Source organism: Melopsittacus undulatus, unplaced genomic scaffold (assembly GCF_012275295.1).
Source record: "Melopsittacus undulatus isolate bMelUnd1 unplaced genomic scaffold, bMelUnd1.mat.Z mat_scaffold_188_arrow_ctg1, whole genome shotgun sequence".
NCBI classification, from domain to species: Eukaryota; Metazoa; Chordata; class Aves; order Psittaciformes; family Psittaculidae; genus Melopsittacus; species Melopsittacus undulatus.
Window position 1 is genome coordinate 29,473 of NW_022994145.1, and position 27,192 is coordinate 56,664.

Below are 27,192 nucleotides of genomic sequence, written 5' to 3' on the forward strand. Positions count from 1 at the left end.
CAACAAGAACAGCCTTGACTCCCACTGGAGTTTAGCGAGGCCGTAATCATTTCTAGACAGGTCTCATTGTAATACACACTTCAAACAGGGATGTTTTCCAGCATGTGAAATCTCACTGGTACTTTTCTTGCAGCTACACCAACAAAGCTGATTGCAGAGCCTAACACTCCCTTGCCAAGAACACCGAGTGCTCAGCAGGATTTATCCGTGCACAGACTCAGTCAACCTACTGCTCTTCAGGTAACTTCACAAAGAGCCGTCAAAATAGGCAGACAGTATAAAGCATGTGCCACATAGGCAGCTTAGTGGTTAAAAACAACTTACACAAAAGCCATGGCATTAGAAGAAACCTAAAATTTAAAGGAGACAAACTTATAAATAAGTTTTGTTTTGTTTTGTTTTAATCTAGGTTTCTTTGCCTTCTCAGCCTTCACGTGAGCTTCTCCCACAGCAGCTGCTGCCTCAAGCAACTCTGCAAAATCAGCCTGCACCTCTGGCACAGGTTAGTTGGGGATTTGGAAGTGGAATAGGTCACTTGCTTATCTCCTGATATTGTCTCATTCTGGGGCTTTTAGGTTACCTCTTTAGTACCTGAAATCCCCAAACCCACCAGCTCTCAAATACATAAAATATTGTGGGGAACTAATCTGAATTTTACACTCGTGTGTTTTAACATCTGCATACTGGTATTTAGAGGAGGAGCCCAGGTACCTGTAGGTTCAAGTGAACACACACATCTATTTCATGGGAAGACAAAAATATAGATGGAAAAAAAGTTTTCAGTTTTGCTTCTACAGAATCAGGTCCCATCAAAATCAAAGTCACAGACCAAAACCTAACAAAAGTGCTCAGTTCTCCTAAGAAAACCTGCTTGGCTGTGCTGATGCAGAACTAACCAGCAGTAAAGGACATGTGAGTTTAATAAAACCCATTTTGTGAGTGTGCCAGTAATGGTAAGAATGCCACTGAAGATAGATTCCTCCAGTGAAATCTATTAACCTGCATGTCAAAAGCAGGCAATGGCCCCAAAAGCGACCTCAGTGTTTCATTTGCAGTGCATTTTGAAGAAGCATTTTGAGTACCATGCTCCCATCACATTGTTTCTCTCCTGTGGTTATGCCATGATGATACAGCCCATCATCCTATGATTTTAGGTATGGCACAGTATTCCTGGACCTGAGCTGCTTCTACCATTGTTATGCTGTATTCCCTCAAAATATCCCAGAGTTTCTTCTGTAGCATATAAAACATTCAAAGTCCTGAGGAACCCTGATTTAAAATAACAAATTCTCATTTATCTTCTATGTTTAATATTCTTTTCATGACTCCACACCAGCATGCAGTGAAGAAACAGCATATCAATTATCTGCTCTGAGCATTCATTTTCTTTTACAGATATTTCTCTCAATTATTCATTAATGCACTTCCAAACATCAATTAGTTTATTTATTATAAACCTGTGTGTGTTTTGTTTGACGTTTTCCTACCTCCCTTTCTTCTCCATCAAAGCTCTTTGTGAAAAGATTCCAGTCGTTTACCAAGAGCTTTGCTGCCTTGCCTTTTCCCAGTAAAACACTCTTATGGCACTCCAGCTCCATTTCTTTTCCACCAAACTGAAGCACCATCCAGACACATGGCCACTGATTAAACCTCCTCAGGTCAGCTAAATCTTGATGAAAGAAGGCAGACCTCTGGCAGCCCTCTTCTCAACTGGCAGCAAAGTCACAGCAATGTTGCTGTCAAAGCTCAAGATGGAGCTTGATGTGGAGCAGGGGACCAACACCAGGATGTTGCAGCTCAGGTTGCTGATGCTCACATTCCATAGTGATGCTCCAGGGAAAAGTACCAAATCTATATGCTCTTAGGTGATTTTCATGAAATATTGTGAAAATTACTGAACTATTCTGTACTTCCCACCTTAAAATAATAAATGTCAGCCTACAGCAAGATAATCCATCATTTATAGGACAAGGTGCCTGCAGCACCTGTAGCAGGGTACCCTGCTGCCAAACCAGGAGGATGTACTGTGCAGGGTGCTCCCCACTGCCTTTCTGCCACTTGCCCTCAGCTGAAGGTGACTGAAGTCAGGAGCTGAAAGGCAGTGTGCTGAGCCTGGCCATGCAGGGAGCTGAGGACACTCTGATGGGTGTCCTTTCGGCTAGCATTTGGCTACAGGGCAGCAGTGTGGGGAAGGACATTTTAAGCATCCACATCTCCTGCATCTGCCTCAGGCACCATCTGCTTGAACTTTGATTACTTTTATTTTGAGCAAAGGCTGTGATGGTTTTTGTCTCACTGAAATGCAGTTTTAGCTTCTGCCTTGCTTGTCTGAAGAAACAGACAGCACAGTACTAATGTCACCTGAATGTAAATGGTTTATGTTAAACCAAGTGCTCCCTATCAGAAAATGTTTGTTTGCCTTCCTCATTGTAATAAATTAAAATCCCCTACAACACAGCGGATGTTGATGACTGAATAATAATTAGCACTAATAATCCATTAGGGATTGTGCAGGTGTTATTCAAAAGACAGAAAGAACGAACATGTTGTTCAATGAACTGCAAAACTAATGAAAACACGGTTTTCCAGGGGCTGTGCCTTCCAAGGCTGGTGCATGGACCCAGCCTTTCTGAAGGAGGAAGGGACGACTGGATCCCTCTCTCCTTTGCTCAGCTAAAGCTTTCATGAAATTCCAGCAGCCTGGTATTTTTGAGGCTGACAACTCTGTTGCATGTCCCCAGCACTGGCCAGAAGGACTGAAAGTTGGACAGGAGGCAGAAAATAACATTTTACAGGAAACTGAGCTAAGAAAAAGTAAATAGGGTCTCTTTCATTGCCCAGCTACCTAAGAAACCAGACTAGAATTACTGCTGAGGAGTTTTTCTGTCTGTGTTAACAGAGCTTGATTAAACTGGTAGGATTATAGATATATCACAGGTTTAGTCTTCAGTGTTTGCATCTGGAAAGCTGACTCTTTTCCTTGTATAATACACTTCTCTGAGGATCCTATGAATGTTTGTAAATGCCTAAGTGAGACAAGGAGCAACATCATCTGATGCCAATGGCAGAGTTAAAACTGTGCAGTGTTTTCTGTGGAACATTCTGAGTTAAGCTCTTTTAATTTATTATACAATTACAGATTTCGCCCCTAATTGGTAGAGCAGTTAATGATCTTGAGATAAACACTGTGGTGGAGGTCAATGTCTGTTAGTGTGTCACTGTACAAAAACAATAGAAGCTCTGTAATCACAGGGGTCATTGCTAGAGTTATCAACAAGTTTTGGGGTTAGTGTGAGAAAGGGAAAAAGGCAAATGAGAAAGTTCCTTGTCCCTTGTTTTCCTCATTAACAGCTTTCACTCTAATGTTTTTACTGTATAATTGTTGTTGTTAAATGTATTAATACAAAAAGCACATGAAAAAGAGAACAAAAAGACAATTGTGCATGAATATGCTAATTGTAAGAAGGTGCTGCAAAAAAAAATAATTAAGGAACAATAATGTAAAATCCACAGCAATTATTCTGGCGTGTGACTTCGCAAGACAAAATCAAATTCAAAACTAACATCTGGAAATGGATTTTGTTTCTTATTGAAGTATCAAATGATTTTAAAATTATCTGTCATAAAATTGCTTACATTTATTAATTGATGAAAATTGGGTTCCTTTCCCAAAGTGCCTTCAAGGAGTTCACACAGTAATGAAAAGTCTACTGTCAGCAAGCCAGGCAGATAAAACAAAGCTTTTGGCTAAAATTGCTTTTAATTCCTTTCCGATAAGGGCCCTTTTAAAGACTTCAGAGAAGCACTAACAGGTCATATAGGGAGAATTAGTTTGCCTTTTTAAAAATTCCTCCTATACGGTCAGGTTAAGGCAGGAATTAGCTGCATCTCATCTAAACAAGGCGTTGCTACATAGCGTCATTCCACTCCTAAAATCAGGGTCCCAGGGATTCTTCAGAAACAGAGTCATGCTATGACAAGCAGCACCAGCTGCTCCTTTGGGGCACTTGTTTCCAAACATCAGAGGTTTCCACTCATCCATTCCCATTTAATACCTTATACATGGACTAGAAAGAGAGAGACCCAGCTCTGATTTCTCCCCTTTAACATCAAAAAAAAGTAACACAAACTTCCCTTCAGGAGCTTTGACACCATTTTTCTGCTCTGGGAGAGGATGGGGTTGCAGATGACAGTGCTGCTGTTTGAAGGCAAAAGTGACATGAATCACAGCACCAGAGGCCAAGTGCTCACATTATCTCCTTGGGCAGGTGGCACAAGCAGCAAACACTTGCAAACACCTCTGCCACCAAAGTGGGCTCTGAGAGCTTCTGCTAGCCACAACTGCATGTGCCACCTTAGCAGCCCTTTCTTCCCCCTAACCAGGAGGGCCATGAATCTCCCTTCCCCCTTGCCACTACTCTTTGTGCAGTGACCTCCCAGATAGTGCTGGAAAGCTGCTCTCCACCTGGTAAATAGAAATAAACCCTCTGAAGTTTTTGCCCTTTCTCACCTAAACGCCATTGGATATCTCAGCTTTGCTAGAGGGAATGTGAAGGTACTTTCAAGTATTTAACTTGACATTGTACAGAACAAATCAGAACAGTCACATCTAGGTTTCTGTAAGTAGCCAGAGATTTCATTTAACCATACAGCGTTACTAGCACTAGAGTGCTCCATAATTCCCTTCTTCTTACCATTTTGTTTTCCTGGTAAAAAAGCCAGAAATGGTGTAAGCCGGGTCATGTCTATGGAGCAGGAAGGTGCTAGCACAGGGCCACTGGAACAGCCACAGGAATGGAGCACCATTTTTAAGTCACAGCAAAATTATTCATTTTCTTTTGCCTGGACCCTCACAGCACTACATGTTTTCAGAGAGGTCTTAGGTGCCTCAAATACAGAAAAGCTCACAGATCTTTTGGAGTGTTTTGTATTTTTCCAAAGACTGCTTTTGGAATATGAGCTCATGCAAAGCAACTATTCCAAAACCTATTAAAATAATAATTAACTTTAGTGGACTTTGAATCATACCCAAGAACACCAAATAAAACTAAGAATTTATTGCTGTGTTAGTCCCCTCCACACGTCTTGAATGACTGCCTGTTGTGGTAGGTACTGCTGCTACTGAAGGCTGCACTTTCTTCTTCACCCTGATTAGCGATCTACATTTTATGCTATTATTTAGAGCAGCCTTTCTCCCACTGAGCTAAGCTATTCATTTTACATCACATATAAAAATAGCTTAATGAGCATTCCTTTGTAGCTTGACTAGTACTCAGCTGTAGAGATCTAGAAATTGTTTGTTGTGGTCAGCTGTTATGTGATGCTACAGTAAGTCATCAGCAGAATAAAGCATTGCAGCACTGCTATTTCAGTGAGGAAAAAGGAAAATGTAAGTAAAACATGTCCGGAATATGCAGCTATGCCATAAGGGCTCCAAACTACAGTCTAATAGAAATAATGCACTGAAGTCTTATGAAGAGTGTCTGAGAGAACTGGGGTTATTTAGTCCAGAGAAGAGAAGGCTCGAGGGGTGGGACCATATAGCTCTCTAAAACTACCTGAAAGGAGGTTTTAGTGAGGTGGGGGATAGTTTCTTCTCCCAAGTAACATGCAATACGACAAGTGGTAATGGCCTCAAGCTGTGCCAGGGGAGGTTTAGACTGGATATTAGGAAAAATTCCTTCACTGAACACTGAGCACTGGAACAGGCTGCCCAGGGAAGTGCTGAAGTCACCATTCTTGGAAGTGTTCAAAAAACATTTAGATGAGACCCTCAGTGACATGGTTTAGTGGTGGTCTTGGCAGTCCTGGGGTAACGGTTGGACTTGGTGATCTTAAAGGTCTTTTCCAGCCTTGTTGATTCTATGATTCTATGATTTGCTCTCTAGTTAAGATGCTCTTGATATTTTAAAGTAGCATACTGTCGTGGTTTAAACCAAGTCCCCCAACTCCCTGAGAGTTAGGAAGGAAAATCCAAAGAATGTAGCCCCCATGGATTGAGATAAGAACGGTTTAATAGCTAAGGCATAACACAAAACCTCTACTGCCATTACCACTACAAATAATAATGATACAGCAAACAACAAGTGAAAAGAATACAACACCCCACCAGCCACCGACCCATAACTCACCCCACCCTGCCTGGCCGAGGACCACGTGCTCCTTCCTCCATTTTCCTCCCGAGCTCCACCCCTCCAGCTCTCTCTCTCCCAGTATGCATCCTGGGCATCATGTGCTATGGTATGGAATACCTCATTGGCTAGCCTGGGTCAGGTGTCCTGTCTCTCCTTCCTCCCGGCCTCTCCTCCTCCCCGGCAGAACACGTGCCTTGAACAAAAAGCACTTGAACAAAAACAAAGGCCTTGAACAAAAACACCCTCAAAACATGCTCACTATCAAGCAACTGTTCCCAGCCCAGAAGTCAAAACACAGCACTGCACCAGCTACAAGAAGGAGAAAAATGACTGCCACGGCTGAACCCATGACACATACTCTCAAAAACCAGTCCTTCTGATATTACCTAGCGGAACAGAGTCAGTTGTAAGCAGAACATTCTAACTGAAGTAATTTAATATATATGTGCATAAAACTGAAAATACACAGATTTATCTCTGCCTAGATGTTAGTATGTTACAAACACATCTTCTATTCCTTGGCTGTTCCTTACAATCAAGAAACAATAACTTCTTATAAAACAATGTTTACTGAGGCCTGTTTGTATTATAATGACTGATTTTCTCCCACTTTTTTCTTTCTAGTTCTCGGCACAGTTCAGCATGTTCCAGACCATCAAGGACCAGCTAGAGCAGCGTACCCGGATCCTACAGGCCAACATCCGGTGGCAGCAGGAGGAGCTCCAGAAGATACAGGAGCAGCTCTGCCTGGTCCAGGACTCCAGCATACAGGTATGTTACTGCTGGAAGAGGTATAGAAAACCATCCTCTCTCATGTGGCTATTGGCAGGGTTGGCAACTTAAAATTAGCTCCAGAGTCCAGGAACTTTGGACATGTGGAAACCAGCTCATTTGAATGAGGATGTTACCCTCTGAAAGCCTCTTGAGTAACCTATGCCTAGAACGATTTAAGAGCCCTCTGAAAGAAGTGAATGGAGAAATACCTCAAGCTTAGGATGAGAAGTCGGGTCTTTTACAGTAGCATTTTAACACTTTGTTTACTGAGTCTTCAGACTGAGCAGCTGTAGTAGAAAAACATTCAAGTTCAGACTTACCAGTTATTATGCCTTTCCAGTTCATCAGCTTCCACCCAGTCACTGCTTGCTTCATGTTGGTATCACTTGTGCTTGGTATCTTGTCTGTCCAGCTTTTCCTTAGCCAACAGCCCTCCTTTAGGCAGTGCTCATCTCTTTCATTCACCACTCCCTGTTTTCCTGATCCTACCCCAGCCCAGATACAGAGCACATCAGGTTCATTTCCTTGTCACATTAAAAAAAACAAACCTCTGCTGATGATCATTTGTTCACACCTGGAAGGTGTCAGAATTTGTTCTTCACTGGACCAGCTTAAGCCTTGAGGGTGAGGCTGACTACTCTGCCTCTAATACCTCCTACACAGAGCTAGAATTCACCAAGTACAGTATCTGCTTTGTACAACCTCTTCTGTCTAGCAAACCTCAGAAATAATAGGAAGTTCAGTATATCGCCGGTTTCATTTAATGACAAATGGGCAAATTATCCAGTTTTATGCAAGTTTTCTGGATGTGGGATGATTACTTCTATGTTTCTCATAATTTAACTATAGATGCCAGGTTAAATCACCCTTGCTTGAAATGCTGCATTGGGGACCCACTGTGAATACTGTACTAACAAGATTTTTTTAGAAGACAAGCTCTGTCGCACAAATGAATGTCTCAAAGAACATTTTAAGCACCAGATGAAAACCTGGGACCTGATGAAATCAGTGGGATTTTGCTCCTGACTTCCACAGAAATAGACTTTCACCCATCATCAGCATCTGTGAAGTGCAGTTTCACATATTGAAACAAATTGGGATTGTATGTTTAGGCAATTAGGGATCACTGAAGCCAAATTAGAAACTTTGCCACTTAAGTTGCTGCATGTGCACTGCTGTTACACAAAATAGCAATGGTGGGTCCCAAAACTAGGACTGCCTGTTCCTGGTGCTATATAAGCATATGAGTAGACTAGGTTTAACTTCAGTGCATTTCTTCTATTGGTTCTGCACTGATTTTGATTAATGGGAAGGGAAAGTCTCTCTGCAATTAACTGGCCTTCAGTTCAGAATCATGTCATATGTCTGAAAGCTATTATTGTTATTATGAATATCAAGAGACATGATATTCTCACTTCTTTTCTTTTTAATTGGGTGAAAACCATTACTTGCTCCTGGTGAAGCCTTCAACAGTCACATACACTCATCTTTTTTTTTTTTGTTAATGTATAATTCAGGCAAAAATAGAAGATCAGAGCACATTCTTATATGCAGGAAACTGATTTTTTTTTTAGAAAGTTGTCTCCCATATGCGCTGAAGTGCATTTAATAACCCAAAGACCATGGGACAGATTCTCGGATATGCTCACAGGGAGCTCAAGCAGAGAGAAGAGGAGGCCCAGTGGGTAAATAGTGGGTAGTTCTGTACTGCCCTTCCCATACCAATTTGTAGCTCTGAGATACACCACTTGGTGATCCTCTGCCTCTTGAAGACTGCATCAGGTTGGACAAAGTCTTTTCAGACCAGTACAAGTTCTCTAGTGTCAGTACTGACCATTTCCCAGCAGAACTGAGAGGCAGGGGGAACGGAGGGCAGCTCAGAAACAAAAGGGGCTGCACATCTGCCTGCAGGGGCAATGTTGGATGGGGAGGGTGATCCTCCATAGTCTGGGTGCCTTTCAGTGTCTTTAGAGCAATCAAACAAAGCAACGAGATGTGAGCGGTCACACTGGCTCACAGTCAGGGCCTCTTCCTTCCCCCAGTTTCTCGAGGTTAAATAAACAAACAAGCACAAAGAAATTACTGTGCTGTTTGTAAGGATAGAGAGAGACCAGGAATTAGCTTTGTCTTTATTTGACTAAGGGCAACTCAAAAGAAAGATTCACACTTTTGCAAGAAGCACTTTTGTGACTCACAAGCAACGAGGAGTAAACTTAAATCAGAAATCCAACCATGTGCTTTGCAGCACGTATTTTGATCATTCAGGGAGCTGGATGTCTGCAGACATTGATCTGTGTCTATTATCAGAGCTACAAAGCATTGTAGCAAACAGGTGAGATTACTATCAAGCACATTTCTGGTCTCTTTAATATTCTGCGAGGAAGAGCTGTAAGCATGGGGGAGTGCCGCAGGCTGTCTGAAAAGGGGGAAGTGTTCTCCAGTGTTCCCTCATTAGCTGATTTATTAACATATCTTCCCCACTGGTTCATTCACTTCCACACAGAAGTTGTACAGGTTGCTCTGTGGAGAATTAAACCCCATTTCCATTTCCTTCAGGGATCTTCAAAACTGCAGTACCGCAGTCCACCAAGAAACAGTTTCCCAATCGGACAGATGTTGAGCACAGTAGTCTGCATCAGAAAGTATTTCCAAGAGCCTTGTGTGATGAAAGATGAAACTAGCAGGAGGTTTGTGGGCCCTGAACAAAAGTGTTCAAAACCCCATTAAATCCCTATTACTGCTTTTCCTACCAAACAAAAGCGTGAAGGACAAGAGCAGCAAGAGTAACCTCAGAAGTCTGAAGGATGCTGTGTCTGCTCCAGATTTGAACAGTCTAGCTAATGAATTGTGGATGGGGTGGAAGGCAGAAGGGCTGAGCCTGATCAGCCTGCAAGAACTACAAATGAGACCATCCATAGCCACCTATCATTTGCAAACCAGGCTCCCTTCAAAATCCACGAATCTCAGCTCCCTAGTGCAGTGCTTATCTTCACATATTTCACATAAAGAGTCTTGATGCCTGTAATGACGAGCCCAAAGGCTATAATGCCCTGATTATCCAAAGGACAGGTAGAGTCAGAGAGACGTTTTCCTCATGATGTCTTGCCAATGTGATACACCCATTAGCTGTGTAGGGACCATCTATCTTGGAATGAGGGGGCAGAAGTGTCAGAAAGCCCCTCCCCTCCCTTGCTGCTTTTCTGCTTATGTTAACAAGCTGGCCAATTAAAAAGTATTTGTAAGATGCTTCACTGACCTTGCAGTCCACAAAATCAGCCATGAGCCATGTCATTAGCAGCAACGCAGTTAGGGGGCTCCTAATTTATCTACTCGGATTTGCTTAAGAGTGGGCAAGATTTCATTCCTATTAGACAGTTTCTCTTTATACTTAAAGCTGACATATTTCAGTGTTTCAGGGGAATTCAGGCAGTACTATCACAAAAGGGCACATTATGAAAAAAAAACATGGTTAAATTTTGTACAAATGAAGCATGTTCTTGCTTTTAGGCTTAGGTAGGCAGGTAGAAATTCCATGCTTCCAACCTCTTTCAGGTTAATTCTTGTTTTGATGAGGCACCTTGAGTTTTCCAGTTCTGCAGAGACACGGGTTAAATGGCACCATTGCTTCCTGCCCTCAGCTTGTTTTTTCCAGGGCATTTATATTCAGATGGTAATGATGCTGCTTTGACTGTTACAATGGAAAAGAGGGTCCCTAGGTATGAAACACTCAGAGCCCTCTCAGGATATGAACACAGGAACAAACAAGATTGGTTTACTGGGATAAGCTTGATTGTAAATTTAAGAGTGTGTTCACTGCCAACTATTAACTGTGCACGCTCTTACCCAGTGGCACACTCTGGTAATTGCAAAGTAGGTTACTCTGCTTTCTTTCAAGGATAAGTTCCTTGGCCTTCATCTGCAAGTGAAGCATGCACACAGGCAGGTCCCTGCAAAAGTAAGTTGTTCACTGCAAGTTCGCACACTGCCTGACATTCACAGTGATAGATGTTAATTTTGCACTGGATGAACTCAGTTATTTCTCCAGCGCTGTGCGCCACATATAGGAAGGACACTTGAGATAATCTTCCTAAAGGTCTTAACTTGCAGTGATCTGGCTAGTACCAGTAGGCTTCAGTACAAGTAGGCTTGTACTCCCCATCACATTTTTTAAACACACTATTTGCTTTACCTGTTCTGAACTTTATATCAAATGTTTTATATCGGGTTTCATATCAATGTCAATCAGTTTCATTGCTAGAGTTAATCAAGTGAGTTCATTTACTAAACATGTCCAAAGCTGAGCTTCTATATACAGAAAATAAACAGGAAAATGAATTTTCATGATTTGTCTTTGATTTATTCATAATAAGACCTATTTACTTGGCAGAAGTTGTGAGACCATCTGTCTTTCTGATATGTAATGGCTCCAAAACTCACTGAGCAGTGTTTTCAAAAGAAAACTCAGAGCTCAGAGCTAGTTTCAGACCTGCTGCGAACAGCCACAACTCTGTTACTTGACCCATTTATTTCGATCAGACATCTTTGAGCTGCAGTTAGCCTACAGCACCTGAAACAAGCCGTTGCTTTGGGTCCATTAACATTTCCCTTAATTGCCCCCCTCTCCCAGCTGATTAATGTAAGCTTTGACTGTATCTTTTTTCTAAGATCTTGTCATGAAGAAATTAATTTTTTAAATTATCATATTTAAATAAAACCTGTGTTTTAAAAGCTAGATAAGTAAGTACAGACATGATGGATCAACCCACACTTATGCAAAGAAAAGCAATGCATTGTCCCTTTGGAGAAAGGAATGGGTTTTTTTTTCCAAGAAAAATTAGAGGGGACATGATAGTTTAGGGAATTGTTAATATAGCAATAAGCTGCAGAAAGGTGTACTAATTATTGAGTGTACCTCAGCTGTACCGCTAGGCATGAGACTGATCAATGAATAATGAAGGGAATAATTCTGATTTTCATTTCATTTAAACCCTAAGTAGCTCTGCTTAAATTAATGGAGTTCCACACACATAGCAGTGGTGTGGAATCAGAATCAGATCCAAAACTGCCTTCAACTACGTGGGATGCGTATTTCCGTATAGTGCTTGGTGGCAAGAGGCTCAGTTCAAAATACTGCAAAGACAGATTGTAGCATTAATAATTCATAGTTTTAAAAGATGTCTTTTTCCGTTGTACAGCTATAACAAAAGAAATAGCCCCTTGAAAGCAAAAATTTCCCAAACCCTGCAACTTTTAAAGAAGAAAGCTCCATCATGCAATGCAAGAATGGAGAGTATATAATTTACAGGAACATTTACAGAGGAGCTGCTAGCCCTTTTGCACAAGTCAAATGCATGGCACAGTTAGGAAGAACATCAAGTGACAGTTACCTGACAGGAAATCAGATAAATGACAGTGACTGTCTGTTTACACATCTTCTCAATGATAAGGACACGGCCATTCAACACGAAGAGCTCTGGCCTGCCTGTGGCCTCATTAAAAACGTCCAACAAGCCAACTGTATGTCAGGTGTTGAGTTTCCAGAGACACATTCAAAGGCAGCCCTGTCTGAAAGACAGGATGGTTTTTTGAAAGGAAAATTAAAGGACTGACAAACCATGGAGTTACTCTTTTCTCTGGTCAGGATGCCCCAGAACATGGTGAATGTATAGTGAACCGCTCTTACGAGGGCTGCACCTGCCTCCCAGAGAGAGGACTTGTACCTCCAGGACACACTGTGACTGCAGTGAATGCACCTGCAGAACAAGAAACCAAGAAACTAGACACAGCAGAACTGTTAATGCAGGAAAGATCAGTGATTTCCAGTTACAGTAAATGCATAGTGAATATAGAAATGTGATAACTTCATTTCAGAATATACCTTCGGATATAATTCTGTCACCTTTGTTATCAAAGACAGCTGTGCTATGTAAATAAATCCTCCCCCCCTTCTTTTCCAGATGTTCTTACAGCAACCGACAGTGTCTCTGAGTTTTAGCAATACTCAGCAGCTGGAGCCACAACAGCTACAGCAGAGGAGAGGGACCATTGCTCAGCAGCAGCTTGTCCCCAGTCCTCAACTTCAAGGGCAAATTGCATCTTCACAAACAGTGAACCAGCAAGCACTGAGAGAAGCAAGTGTGATATCGAGCCAGGTAATAATTTATTTGAACAGACAAGCATTTATATGCAAAGAAGACACAGACCTGTTATTACGCAAGCAAGTAAAAGTATGTCAAGGCCTCTGCATGTGCCTTTGCCTTTCCTTCCCTATTCTCTTACATAAGGGCAGCCTATATGAAGGGTCTCCCTACAGCATTTACTTCACCTTAAAACCCTGTTTTAAAACATTGGCCAAGCGGGTTACTTGAGTAGCTGCTTCAGCTTGAAAACTGAGTAGGGGGACATGCAAAAGGTGCAGATAACTTACTATTCTTCCATTGATCTTGAAATAAACCTGACTGACCACACTGGAAACCAGCAATAGTGGTGTCAGCAGTGTGATCTCTCACAATAAGCTTTACCCTTCCTTGCTTCTTAAATCCAGTCAGATGCCACCAACACAGCAAAACCTGTCTGATGTGGTAGCACACAGATGAAATACATTGAGATTCATGTGAGACCTACAGGTTGTATCACAGATTCCTGGATTGGGGAATGGATTTCAGCCTCAGTCAGTAGAAGCTGAGATCTGTGAAGGCCAGTAGTTTTGACATGGGATGTTTTTATTTCTTATTGCCGGTTTCTCAGCATTTCCAGTGTTTGCTCTTCCACCCACCTGTTGTACCTGCCTTCACAGAAAACTGAGCTCCTATTGCTTCCACCCACTCCTTGCTCCCTGAGTGGGTGGAAAACATTATCTTCAGACCCCTCAGCTGTAGCTCTTAACCTCTATTATAACAACTTATTAAAATAAAGACTGCATCCGTATTATAAATAGGAGAAAAAACACCTTTTTTTTTCTCTAATGAGATTTATTCCCATCACCCGGCTTTTATTGCAGTGCTAATCACCCCTAACTTTGCCTATGCCATCATGGGAGTGTCATTTGTCTCCTCAACTGCTTCACGGCACGACCAGGGCAGCTTTGCTTTTGGAGCGCTCAGGTCCCAGGGGTAGAACAATCCGTGGGGAAGCGTCGCTTCTCGCACGCTGACAGCAGCCGGGCGGACGCTCCGCCAGGCATTACCGGCGGTGACCGTTGCTTTCAGCGCTCACTGCTCACGGCATCGCTCGAGTTCTGCTCTCTGTCTCCCCGCTCTCTTCCAGGGCCCGAAGGCGCCGAGGAGCGCGGATCTGGCCCCTGGCGGCGGCCGCCCCCCCCGCGCCGCTCCTCCGCCCTTCGCAGCAGCGCCCTCCGCCGACGGCACTGCGGCGCCCCCTGCCGGTCCGCCCGCCCCCGGCTGCAGCCACGACCAGCAGCTCAGGTACGGCCCGACCCAACCCGGCCCCGGCCGCTGCGCATGGAGAACCCTGCAGCACCCGGGCTGGTTTCGGCGTGGCATCGCTTCCTCCAGCCTCCCAGCCCCAGGGTGGTGGGATGTCTCCGCTTTCCCTTCGCTGTCTCAGGCTACCCTGGGTACGTGGGGAAGGATCCAACTAGACATGGGAACCAAAAAATCACGTAATGATACTCAGAACTCAAAACACAAGCCATTCCCACCAACAGGAGCAAAAGAAATCCTGCTTTTCTAAAATCCTAGCACCCAGTCTCACAGCGAGGCACCCACATCACCAGGGAGGGCATGTGCTGCCCCAGCCCCCAGTTTACATCACTCAGGTTGCCCACCCAGCACACCTAAGAATTTAGGTTAGGCTTCCTCATACCTAGCCCTGTGCTGTACCTATGAAAGCACCCTATTTCTCTCTTCAAAATGTGGGATTCATGTGGTCCTTCTGTTTCAGCGATGTTGCTTTTTCTTTTTTTTCCATATACCAGACTGTTGCTCAGCCAGCCTATTCAGCCCATGATGCCTGGGTCCTGTAATGCAAGACACCCTTCAGACCTCAGCATGACGGGATCCCAGGCTAAGTATGTGACTTGTCAAAGATAGAACATCAAAGTTGCTTTTGAGCAGAAATAAGCCTTCTTTAGTTAAATGACTGTTACTGTGCTGAACCTGCCTCCCGGGGTCAGGGTCAGCCTTAACCTGCCTGGTCACATCAGAAGGATGACAGAGAGGCACACAGCATGCCAGCAGTGTTTCAACAGGCCAGGGCTGGGGGAATTTTTTCATTGAATCATCATCATAGAATAGTTTGGGGCTGGAAGGGACCTTAAACTCATCTAGTTCCAACCGCCTTGGCCTGGTTGAAATACCCATGCTGAGAACACCCATGCTCCATGTGCAGTGAGGCGTTGGTGTAAGGCCACTGGAGCAATGCTTAACCTACACAGCAGAAAGAATCAACAGGCTCCTGCACCTGAGCTCACCTGGAAAAGCTGCTGAACAAACCACCTCAGTTTTGTTTGCTGCCTCAAGACTCAGATGAAGAAAGCAGAAAACATTTATTGGAATACGCATATTTTTTTATTTAGCTGTTTTTTTGTCACTGTACTTAATCATAACCTGCTAAAATAATAGGCAACTGTTCACATGTCGTTACTTTAAAAGTAATTATGTTACTTTGGAAAAGTATGTATTCAGTACTTTTAAACATCACTATTGCTATTTAAGAGTACCTTGAGATACATTTGTCAACCTTAAATACACAGCATTTTAGATCTGCTCTTAAGCATCTCAGTAAAAGAGGCCTGATCTGCAAAAGCACATCTCTCAGTTCACATAGACTTCCTGACTCACAGGACTCTTTTTTAGGAGCTCACATCCTAGTACAAGAACCCAAACTGCAGCATTTCTGACTAACCCCTAATGTTGAACAGCTGTTGAGTGAACACACGCCACACTGTGATCTCATCACCCATTAGACGACAAACAGAAGGAGGTTGGGTTGGCAAAAGCTCCACTGTGGTTCTGCCCACAGCCTTCTACAAAACAACACATATTTTACATTCTGCTATGCAAAAGCATGCTGGCAAGAGGAACCAAGTATTTTGTTTCTGTCCCATCCCTAACCCCAGAGGACTTCTAGAGGCTTCTTCAGTTCCTACACTGTGACCCTGCCCATGGGCAGTCGTAGAGGAGCACAGGCAGCAGAATGGCGGGTGTATTTACTTTTCTCTCACTGTAGTTCAGAGCTCAGCATATTAACACAGAATCAAAGACCACTTGGCTTAATGAACCTGCAATGTGAATACTGTGGCTGAAGACTTGCATAAACCAGAATCTTCAATGAATCTAAACTGTGGTCTGTATTTGGAGGTGAGACGTATTGTGTCCTCCAAGTCCAGGTCATGCACAGATTAAGGGGAAAACAGTGCTGCCAACAGTGCCATCATTCATATTAGTAGGTCACATGAACTGGAATCCTTTATTAGGAATTACTTAAGAAGACAAGGGACTTCCATCCCTACCTTAAGAGAAACCTCTGCTTTCAACAGTTTGTTCTTGATTGTTTCGCTTCTTTCTTCCACAGGTATTCCCAAACCCAACAAATCTTTCAAAGTTTGGAAGTGCAGACTTCCAGCAGCAGCTCTCCAATCGTACTGATGGGACAAGCAGTGTTAAACCAAGGGTTTGCCACTACACCTCCTTCCCAGCCATCCTCTCTGCCACCTATGCAACTCCAGCACCAACAGCATCAGCAACAACGCTACCTGCAGGTAGGGTAGGACAAAGAGGGCCCCAAACAGGGCCTCAGGTTTCAGTGGGAGCCTGAAATTAGAGGACACTGAAACATGTGAGACACTGATACAGTGCCATGTACCCTTCCAGTACAGCAAGGGAGCAGTGAGAACCATCAGAATATTTAAAAGCAAAATTACTGATTCTGTGCATTGGAAACATAATCAGATTATCCTGGATATATTTAAAGTGCATTTCTAGATGGAGAAAATTGCTGCCTTAGGATTTATTCTGTACTCTTTATTTGGTAGAAAAAAAAAATCTTAGTTTATAAGTCAAAAGATGATTTTTAATTACCAGCGTTGACATGAGATCTGGATCAGGTATCTGGATCCCTGCAGTAAATTAATGTATTTAAACATATCAACTCCACAAGGCAAAGAAGATAAGCTGGAGCACATTGCCTGGAAGAACCAGGTGATTTGAAGGTGTAAAAATACTTATTTTTGACCTAATTCAACATATTCTAAAGGGGAAGGGGGAAATGAGTTGTCTCTATTAATTCAAAAGAGTTGAACTGAGTCTATAAAACCTGATCACATATCCAGTGGTATCACTGAAAGAGTATCATCAACCTCAAATGATTAAACTCTTGTTATTGAAATGAAATCCTTATCATAGCTGAGAATTAATGAAAAACCATGAGAGATGCCGTTCCCAATAAAAGCATCTGCAAAATTCACATTGACTTCACATCTGCAAGTTCACACCCTACTATAAACTCACAAAAAGAAAGGGCTAGAAGGGACGGCATGAGGTACACTGGGATCCTCTGTTTCATTTCTCCTTCACTTCCATCATCCGTGTCATTTCTGACACTTTCACTCACCCTGTTCCTAAACAGGCTTTTCAGGATAACCTGCAAATCCTAGGCAGTGCACTCCTATTAGAAAACTTTTCTCAATATCTGATTGTAATGCTCTTTGTTGCTATTTATGTCCATTCCTTCTAGCATTAGGTAAGCTAGCCACACACGAAACAGCCCCAGAAATAAAAGTCAGCAAACTAGTAGTATTTTGAAGCACCCTGTACATTGAGGATGAAGACCCTTAACGTGTGAAGGAATCAACACCACAGTGCACTTTATTTTATCTGTAGGTGCAAACACCAAGTTCTTTGCACAATGAGCAACCTGATTCTTTGCTCCTGCCACCGTACTCGCCACAGCAAGGAAATATGGGTATCATCAGACACAGCAGCAGCAACAGCAGCAGCAACAACTAACATCAAGAAGAAGCAATAGCTTACCAGAATCATCAAATTTACCACAGCCACTGCGATAGAGTCCCACCAGCACAATCAATGCACGATTAGCTTTAACCAATGGGCACATGGGGCAGAAGAGAATGACTTTGTACTTCTTTTGCACAAGCATTTCTTTCAAAGCTCTATGACAGAAGTATGTCACAGAGTGCAGACTGCCACGGACAATGCATTTGCGGCATGCTGGATTCAATTTGTGCTGTCTTGTGAGCACAGTATGTACTGAGAGAACAGAATTAAAAGGAACACTATCCTGTGCAGCCTCCATCATTCTTGGGTGCATGGGAGGAGGTGTTCAGTCTTGGCGTGTCGCTCTGAAAGCTATCTGGCAATTCCAAAAGACTGTCGACAGACTCATGAGGTACTTGGCCTTCACTGTTTCAGTTCTTCTTTTGAGTATGAAAAGCACTGCATCAAAGGTCTATTGAGGAGAGAACAAGAGATTATTTTTATTATGATTATTGTTATTATTTTGCACAAATGCACAGAGGACAAAACCTAGGCACTTTCTGTAAAGAGAAGTTTGTTTCCTTATTCTTGTGGCCAAATTAGCACATCCAATCGAGGAGAAAGACCAGTTATTGGTGAAGATGGTCTACAGCTCATAACCCTTGTTTTAGAAACTGAAAAGTATTATGCAGCTTACCCTAACTGTTCTTCATTACTGAAAAACAAACAAAAAACCCCACAACCCACACTGGACTGTTTTCTGTCTGAACTGTGATTGCAAAGGAAAACTCAGATTGTGAGCACAATCATGCAACTCTCCGATAGGACAGCATGGATCCTTCTTCAACCTAAACTTACCCACTGCAAGTCTCTGAGAAATATGCACTGTGTTTTGGCCCACTGACTCGGGATGCTGCGGACTATTACATATCTCTTTCATTATAACATTTAGGATTGAATTTTCCTTTGGGGGAAAAAAAGAAAAAGAAATGCACTTTTCGCTTTTTTTGTATGTTTTCTGTTGATATGTTTCTAAGAAAGATTTTATGTAATTATAAAATAAAAAGTAGTGTATTGTACAGCTGTTGTAATAATGACCTATTTCTATATAAAATAAAATTATATGGAATTATGTGGAAATTATTTTGTATATGAAATATCAACTCATTTCACAAGTATAAAGATTGTGCTTGTGCTTTTTTGTGAGTGGATATTTTGTAATAAACTAATGAATTAGAAATGTTTTTTGTGGAGGGAACTACTGTTTCATGCTATATACAACTCAAACTATTATTTTTTTCCATTAATGATGAACAGTTGTCTTTATTTGTAGAATAAAATAAAATAGCCAAAAGGCTTTATTGCAGGACTTGCACACATTTTCCTCTGGCTGTTCAACTATGTGAATAACATCAGATTTTTAACATTATCCATAACCTTGCACGGTGTTTGGTACCCAGTTAACAAACCAAGTATTATCCTATGGGATCTTTGTCACGGCACAGACAATGAGAATGGTAGTTCAAGAAGTTATATTAGCTGCTAGTCAAGACGGCTAGTTCTAAGCTCCTTTAGAACTTTAAAAGACCTTGGGCAGCTCTGCACTTCCAACTAGTTTTAGCTTAGGACAAAACAGATGGTTTAAAGAATGGTTTGACCCAGCCCATGCCAGGGCTTTGACCCATGTCCAGCTTCAGAGTTTTAAGAAATCACTATCCTGAATTTTGTGACACACCTCTGCTAGAATTGCTATCATGCCAACATTGTAGACAGTCTAGTTTCCACTTTGGCATCCCTGTGCAGATTCTTCTTCACATTAAATTCAACTATATTGCAGGATGGAGTAGCCAAGGTACAGGTCTGATTTCCCTCTGCTGAAACTGTGGCAGGAGCAGCAATCTCCAACACAGAACCACATAGATAACTCAGCATAGCACTGTTTTCATTCAAACACGGCAAGATGGAAAGGGGATGGCCCCCAGGACAGCTTGCAGCCATCCAAGTCAGTGTTACCTTCAAAAGGGTGCAGACCATGCTGCTCTTCCCACTATATCACACATGGGTGTTCAGTTGTGGTTTTCGTGCCATAGGGAACAATGGAGGTAATTGGACTGAGAGCAGGAAATGGTAAAGTAAAGCAAACTTTCTGAGAAATTATAAAGGTTCATGTGCCCTTAGCTCAGAAAGAACTATAAATCTCCTGAAGAAAACCCACTGGCAAAATGACTCCACTCCTTCCACAGCAAGACTGGCTGGTGTCACTGATCAGTACACCTGTATTTTAGTCCACATTAGCTTACTTCACTGAGAGAAGATCAGGGAATCAAGTATCTATTTCTAAACGGTGTTTAGATATCAGATCTGGTCTCTAAGAAAGACGGCTAAGTTTAGATACTAGTCTGGGTTAGCCTACTTATTGTTTTGCATTCAGTGAAGCAAGAGTGACCCCACCAGATGAAGTGTAAAGAAGCTAAACCTGAAGGTGCTTCCACTTCATGTCTGAGGGAACCTCTTTCTTTCCTTTAACTATAGACAAACCTAAGCAAAGGCCAGCTGGCTAAGTTAATCTAACTTTATACATTCCACCCAGTCCTGTACAGGCATATTCTGGGAAATGGGAGAATAAATCTGTAGGTCAATCAGTGCACGCAGGGAAAAGGTAATGAAGGAACATGAGCACCTCAGAAGAAAGCACAGTGGAAGCAGCATTTGATAGATCTCAACTACTATGATGAAAGTCACAGGAAGAGAAAACCCCCTTGAGGGATTTATTTTACTCTCAGAGATAGTTATAATACACCTATATCTCTTCTGACTGCAAACAGGTATGTCCAAACCGAGCTCAGCCCTGGAGCAAACACTTATCTTTCTAAAACCAGCAGTACTGTAAGCTACTAACAAGGAGCAGCTGTAAATAGGGTGGGTTTTTCTAATAAGCTGGTTTTTTACACTGTTTGGACGGGTACAGAGCACTTGCAATAACAGATTTATGTCAGTACCTGGTTTTTCATGCTCTGCCTCATTTCATTCCTGTACATACATTCTGGGTTTGGATAATTACACTTGCTCCCTGTTGAACACATAACGCAATGTCAATCCTCTTCATAGAGGTGGGCTATTGTGATTCATTATACCCGAGACCAAGCTTGATCGGGGAAACACTATTTCAACTTGGGGCATGCGTTCTCTCTGGGCTGTGGAGACAGGGCCACTGCAACACCCAGCTTCTGCTTCGAAAACAGGAGCTGCGCATCTGAACAGGAAAAGCTGCTTGCTAGAAGCACACCACTCCATCTGAAGCCGAGCTCCCCACACAACACCCCACCTAAAAATGAAGGTGCCTATGGCACAGAGGCAGGTGGCCACCTGAGGGACACCCTATATCCTCAGGGATATCAGCTCTGGCTGCACCAGAAGCAGCCCTCGAGTCGGGAGAGCCACAACCAACACCCCAAACATCCACCGGGACTACCCGCTGTCACCGCCCGCTAACATCAGAACGCGGGAACCCCCGGACGAACAACGCCTTGCACATGCGCGGAGCCGCTTGCCAAGGCCCCTCCCGGCGCCGGCGCAGTCAGCCTCACCCGCATCCCGGAAGGAGTCTTGACTCCCACAGTGCTGTGCGCTGTCTCTTCCGGCCTGTACCCGGGCAGGGTGAGTGGCGGCCCCGGGGCCGGGCTCTTCAATCCGTGTCCATCTGCCTTGCGTACCTCGCTGCCGGGGGAGCTCTCCGCCTGGCTCGGCGCGGGGGGGACGTCCCGGTGCGGGAGGCACCGAGTGGGGCCTCTCGGCGGTTCGTGTTCAATGGGGGCTGGGGCCCATCTCCCTGTACCCCCCTCGCTCCCTTAGGCCTGCGCTGAGGCGGGCAGGGCGCTGGCTCGGGGAGGTCTTTGGGGTCCTTGTGGGGGTTTATGACTCATGCTGGGCCTTGGTGAGGGAGGAGGAAGCTGTAGACCTCTGTCAGACCTGGAAGGAGCCTGTCATCGCTGTCTCCTTTTCGGAACGGGCTGAGCTACCCACCTGGGTCGCGTCGGAGCACGAAGGGACTTGGAGCATGCTGCAGCGGGACGGAGTGGTCTCAGGGTCGCTTGGGGCTGTCCAGGAGCCTAGTCTTAATGGGATGTAGTCAGTTTCAGATCTGTTTCATGTTCCTTGTCAGGGAGATGAAAGTAAAGCGTTTGTGATGCTGGAAAGTTGCTGTGTAAAATCTGCAACTGCTGCGACCCCGGGGATGCATTAAGCTTAAAGTTAAGTTGCTGAATGTAGGAGTGGTGTTGCTTGTGAGAAGCTGGGGAGGGAAGGTGATGGGAAAAGTTGGGTCCGTGTTTGAGACATACATGGATGTTTTTCAGCGTTGCTCAGATGGCTCCCGCAAAGAAAGGTAGTGAGAAAAAGAAGGGACGCTCTGCCATCAATGAGGTGGTAACTAGAGAATATACCATCAACATTCACAAGCGGATCCATGGCGTGTAAGTTCTATTTATCATTGATACAAGTCTTACATAAAAGCAGTGTTTGGAAGTTGGTTCAGTTGGTTTAAATGGCAGAGAACAAATTCTCACTGGCACTGATGTTACTGTGTGACAGCTTAGTCTGTTGTGCTACAGTTGTGTCCTGAGGAGGCAGCTCTCTACCTGTGGAGACCTCCAGTTAAGATGTGGCTTTTGGGAACAAGCAAGTTTCCTTTTTTGGGGGTGTTCCTGGACTTAATTTGAAGCTAGATCTGTTTACGTCTGTGCACAGGTTGCCATCTATCCCAGGTGAAGTTTAAAGTTTATCCCACTATAGCAAATTTTAGAAATGAAATACAGTTGTCATCAGATGATTGGCTTATCGCTAAATTGTGTGAGGTGTAAATCTGGGTATGACTTGCTTGAAACAATACTTGTGTGCAGACAAGAGTAACTTTTTACCTGACAAAATGTTGAACCTCATACAACCATGTAGTGGTAAAGTGCTTGAGAGTGCTTCTTGAGAAGATGCATCTCCCTTTGATTCTCTTTGTATGTGTATGGCTGCAGTCACATGGAAGAAGACAATATCCAAATCAAAACAATTGGTGAAAATGCTGAAGCTGACTTAGAATAAGAGAGAAACAAGACAGTATAGCAAACCTATTGGTTATATTTGGTAGCAGTGGCACCTTTAAATGGCAATTGCCTTGCCTGTTTGATTGCTTATGGCAATTCAGCCTATTTTTAATACTGATGATCCTGCTATCCACTTTTCGGGTTATCCTCTTCTTAGGCATGAAGTACTTAGGGGTGCAATGTTTGTTGTTTAATGCTTGTCTTAGTTGTAATCGCTCACACACTTCCAATTTCCAGCATTAAATATCAACAGCAGTATGCAAATAATACTAAATAGAACCCACTGTGGGACCTCAGACACTACTGGCACTAGTTGCGTGTCACAGTGTGGAAATAATACATCTGGCACAACACTCACAGTGCAGCTGTAACTTTTAGTGTAAATGTCTAGTTGTGCAGAATCTGTATATAACAAGCATGAGACAAAGCTATACTTGTAAAAAAAACCCAAAGCCGTTCTCATGGTGGCATTGGTGCAGGTGTGCTGATGTGAAGAACATAACCATCAGCAGCTTTCTAGTATCTGAAGGGGGCCTACACGGATGCGAGAGAGAGACTCTTCATCAGGAATTGTAGTGATAGGACAAGAGGGAATGGGTTTTAAAATAAAACAGAGGAAGTTCAGGTTAGAAAGAAGGAAAAAGTTTGTTACTGTCAAGGTGATGAGACACTGGAACAGGTCACCCAAAGAAGTGGTAAATGCTCCATCCCTAGCAGTGTTCAAGGCCAGGTTGGACAGAGCCTTGGGTGAGATGGTCTGGTGTGAGGTACACCTGCTCATGGCAGGGAGGCTGGAACCAGATGATCTTAAGATCCTTTGAAACCCTAATTATTCACTGATTCTGTGATCAAAATACTGTTTAGCAGAAGCTATTACTTAGAATAGCATAATTTTCATCCTGATTTCAATAGTTTTGTCAAGTTTATGTTACTATTGTACTGCTTTTCTCATCAGCGTTACTCAGTATTTCTGAAAGCTCTGATCTCTAAAGTAATATTGTGATAAGTTTTGATGTTATCCTGTTTGAATAAGACATCTGGCAATCTGGCAGTTGCAAAATTAACTGAAATTATTCTACATAAAGTGTTTAAGGCCAGGGTGGGTGGGACTTTGAGAAACCTGCTCAAGTGGAAGGTGTACTTGCCCATGGCAGGAGGGTTGGAACTAGATGAGTTTTAGGGTCCCTTCAATTCAAACCACTCTATGATTCTCTGTGTGGTTTCTATTAGGCATAGGTTATTAAGGTTAGCAGCTATCTACCAGAGTAAAGTTCTAGTCATGTTATGGTGCAGCTTGTCCTAAAGTTAAAGAAATGGCTTTTGTATTTGTCCCAGGGGCTTCAAGAAAAGAGCACCACGTGCTCTTAAGGAGATCCGCAAATTTGCGATGAAAGAAATGGGTACTCCTGATGTTCGCATTGACACCAGGTTGAAACAAAGCAGTCTGGGCTAAAGGAATAAGGTAGGTTTCTGCAACTTTCCCTTATTGGTGAGGAAAAAACCTTATAACTGTATGTGGAGGTACAGGACTTGGGGAAAAAAAAGAAAAAAGTATATGACTTCCAGTATTTGCCTATTCTTTGCAAATGCTTGCTTTCTTACAGCATGCTAAGATAAGCTTTCTGTAACCTCTGTGTTTATGGTCATCTCCCTCAGCATATTTGATAAACTCTGGCACTGAAAAGAACTTCCTCCTACCTCTAATAAGAATAAAGCAAAAGAAAGAAGCAATGTGGGCCTGGGGGCAGAAGGCAGGGGGAATGAAAGGATGGGAGTATTGTAATACGGTAGTATCCCAATCCCTGTTGCAGCAGTTTTTAGAAACATGTCTTTTAAGTGATAGCTGCAGTCCATGATAAGTACCTGGGATTTATGTTATGTGTTTAAACAGGCTTAGGTTTCAAGGCATGCTAAATTGATGTTGAAATACTACAAAAAGTGTGGTGTATTTTAAATAGGGACATTAATCTTCTTGTGGGAGTACAAATGCTAAGTAATTTAGGGGGGCAGAAATTACAGTGTCTGTTAAATCACCTGCTACAGAGGTAGCTGATCTGGCGTTTGACATGTGCGAAGATGGTCCAGAAAGACTCCTGTGAGGAGTGGGATGTCTTAAACCGTAGTAAAAGATTTAACTGGTAGGGATTAATACTGTGAGTGACACACTAGGTACACGTGAGCCCTTGTTTTAAACCATGTCTCCTAGGAGTTAGATTCCCAAGTCTAGCCTCTTGACATATTTACAGTATTTTATTTGGAGCTGTGTGCTTAGGCCAGCCCTTCCTTCAAAGATAGAGTGGGAAGATGGGACTAAGTTACTGGGCCTTCTGGACAGGGTTTCTTTGTCCTTCCTGTTAAGATGTTCCAGTTCATAGGCAATGAAGAAGTAGCAACTGAACCAGCTGACAGTGTATCTTCAGAGCTTAGTAGTGAGGGCTGCTAATCAAGACTTAGCTAGTAGAAGTGCAGTCTGGAGGAAGGAGTCTTTCCAGTGTAATTTTCACTTGCTAGAATAAATAATGTATGCAAAGTAAAATACCTTCTTCTGGAAGGATCAGGAGAGGCTAAAATCAAGAGGCCAGCTACTATGATAGTAATCTAAGTAAAGTAGTGCAAAATGCTATTGACTTGTTTCAAGAAGGGAGTAAGGTCAAAGCACATTCCCACCTCAAGTTCATTTGAGGTGAGAGGTTACTTGAAAAATTATGTGGATTAATTACTTCTGCCCTCCCTCAGCAGCGTATTTTAGGCAGTATTAGTGGAGGATGCCAAGCTTTGACTTTGTCTTAGGTTCCATGCTACTAAGAAGAAGAAAAAATGACTGCTACAGCTGAACCCAGGACAGACTTGCTATCAAAATCGTCTTAAGTGATTTAGTTGTGTTTCCACACGCTTTTTGAGGAAGAAATATTGGATCAGTTGTATGCTTGTGAATAAGATCTTCATTCAGGTCTGCTGCTCAATAGAATTTCCATGCGATTTTCTGCATACAGGTTGGACAGAACTCTGACTTGGACATGGGCCTCAGGCCTTCAGAACAGATTGCTGGGGAGTTTTTTCCTCACTCTGTTCTAGTAAGAAATGTTAGTAACAGCTGCTTGCTGATCATCCACACTGCATGATCATCTTCATAATGTATTTCATCAATTAGTAGTGGACAGAAGATCCACTTCTGACTTTATGCTCCCACTGGATTATGGGAACATCTTATTCAAGGCCCGGTTAAATCTTAGCTGCTGACTTTAACAAAACTAAAAAACAAAACAAACCAAAAAGTTCCTCTAAGGCAAGACAGTACAGCCTCTAAGGTACAGGATTTCTGTCTTGTTATGATGCTGAGATAGAAACAGAATTAACTCATCGTGTCTTTGTACAAATAGGCAAAGCTTAAGAATTTGAAGAGGGGGAGAGTAATCGTGGAGCAGCAAACTTTTCTATGGATTATCAGGTTTCTGTACATATTTTACTGAAAATTAATCTGTTGTCTTTATTTTAGGAATGTTCCTTACCGTATCCGTGTCCGTTTGTCCAGAAAGCGCAATGAGGATGAAGATTCACCAAACAAGCTATACACACTGGTTACCTATGTACCAGTCACAACATTCAAAGGTGAGGTTGCATGCCATCTCTTTTCCTCTGTGCTGTGTTTTCTGAGCAGGAGCAAAGTGGGACAGCTCCTCTTGCAGTGCAAAAGCATGCTGAAGGGGCCATACTGCTGGCTTAAACTAGCTTTGCTGTAGAGAACAGTGCTGCTAGCTTGCCTGATCAGCATTAAAGTAAATACAGGATTTAGGGAACTATCATTTAAATTTTGAGAATAAACCCCACTAGCCATAGTTGTTAGGATAGTTTTAAGATTTGTTCTCCCATGTAAGTCCATCCTCTGATGTCAAAAGCTCAAGCATTTGAGCTTTTTCTGCTTAGTCATTTGAGAAGTGTCTTATTTGCAGAATTATTTTAACATGAAGCTTTTGGTGAAGTACTTGTCTGTGTAGTATGCTCTTCCAGAACACGATCACCAAACTAGCTTTGAAACTGTAGGTGTACTTCCTTGTGAAGACTTGTATATACATAAAGGGAATTGCCCTAGCAGCAGGTGGTGATACAGTTTCTTGTTTTGCAGGTCTACAGACAGTCAATGTGGATGAAAATTAAACTGATTTTCATTACAATAAAAGGATAAAAAGAAAGTTTATTCCCAAGTTGGTTCTTTTATTGTCCAGTCTCTTCAAGCTC

The 27,192-nt window shown here is 42.8% G+C and overlaps 1 protein-coding gene and 1 pseudogene across 2 annotated transcripts in view; both read left to right on the forward strand.

The window, feature by feature from the left end:
• The window catches only part of LOC117438376 (neuronal PAS domain-containing protein 2-like), a 45,869-nt pseudogene extending 26,766 nt beyond the window's left edge, over positions 1-19,103 (forward strand). Inside the window, exons 11-18 of the transcript XR_004550724.1 lie at positions 134-240; positions 410-502; positions 6,759-6,905; positions 12,866-13,060; positions 14,175-14,332; positions 14,845-14,937; positions 16,443-16,629; positions 17,750-19,103. The product of XR_004550724.1 is annotated as a neuronal PAS domain-containing protein 2-like (transcript). The remainder of the gene's footprint in view (positions 1-133; positions 241-409; positions 503-6,758; positions 6,906-12,865; positions 13,061-14,174; positions 14,333-14,844; positions 14,938-16,442; positions 16,630-17,749) is intronic.
• Positions 19,104-21,636: 2,533 nt separating this feature from the next.
• On the forward strand, positions 21,637-27,158 carry LOC117438377 (60S ribosomal protein L31-like). The gene is given in 6 exon segments (XM_034073921.1): positions 21,637-21,659; positions 22,219-22,335; positions 24,292-24,388; positions 24,390-24,418; positions 26,453-26,565; positions 27,080-27,158. Coding segments are annotated over 5 exon segments (378 nt in total). The 5' UTR covers positions 21,637-21,659; positions 22,219-22,228; the 3' UTR covers positions 27,112-27,158.
• The last annotated feature ends 34 nt before the right edge of the window (positions 27,159-27,192 follow it).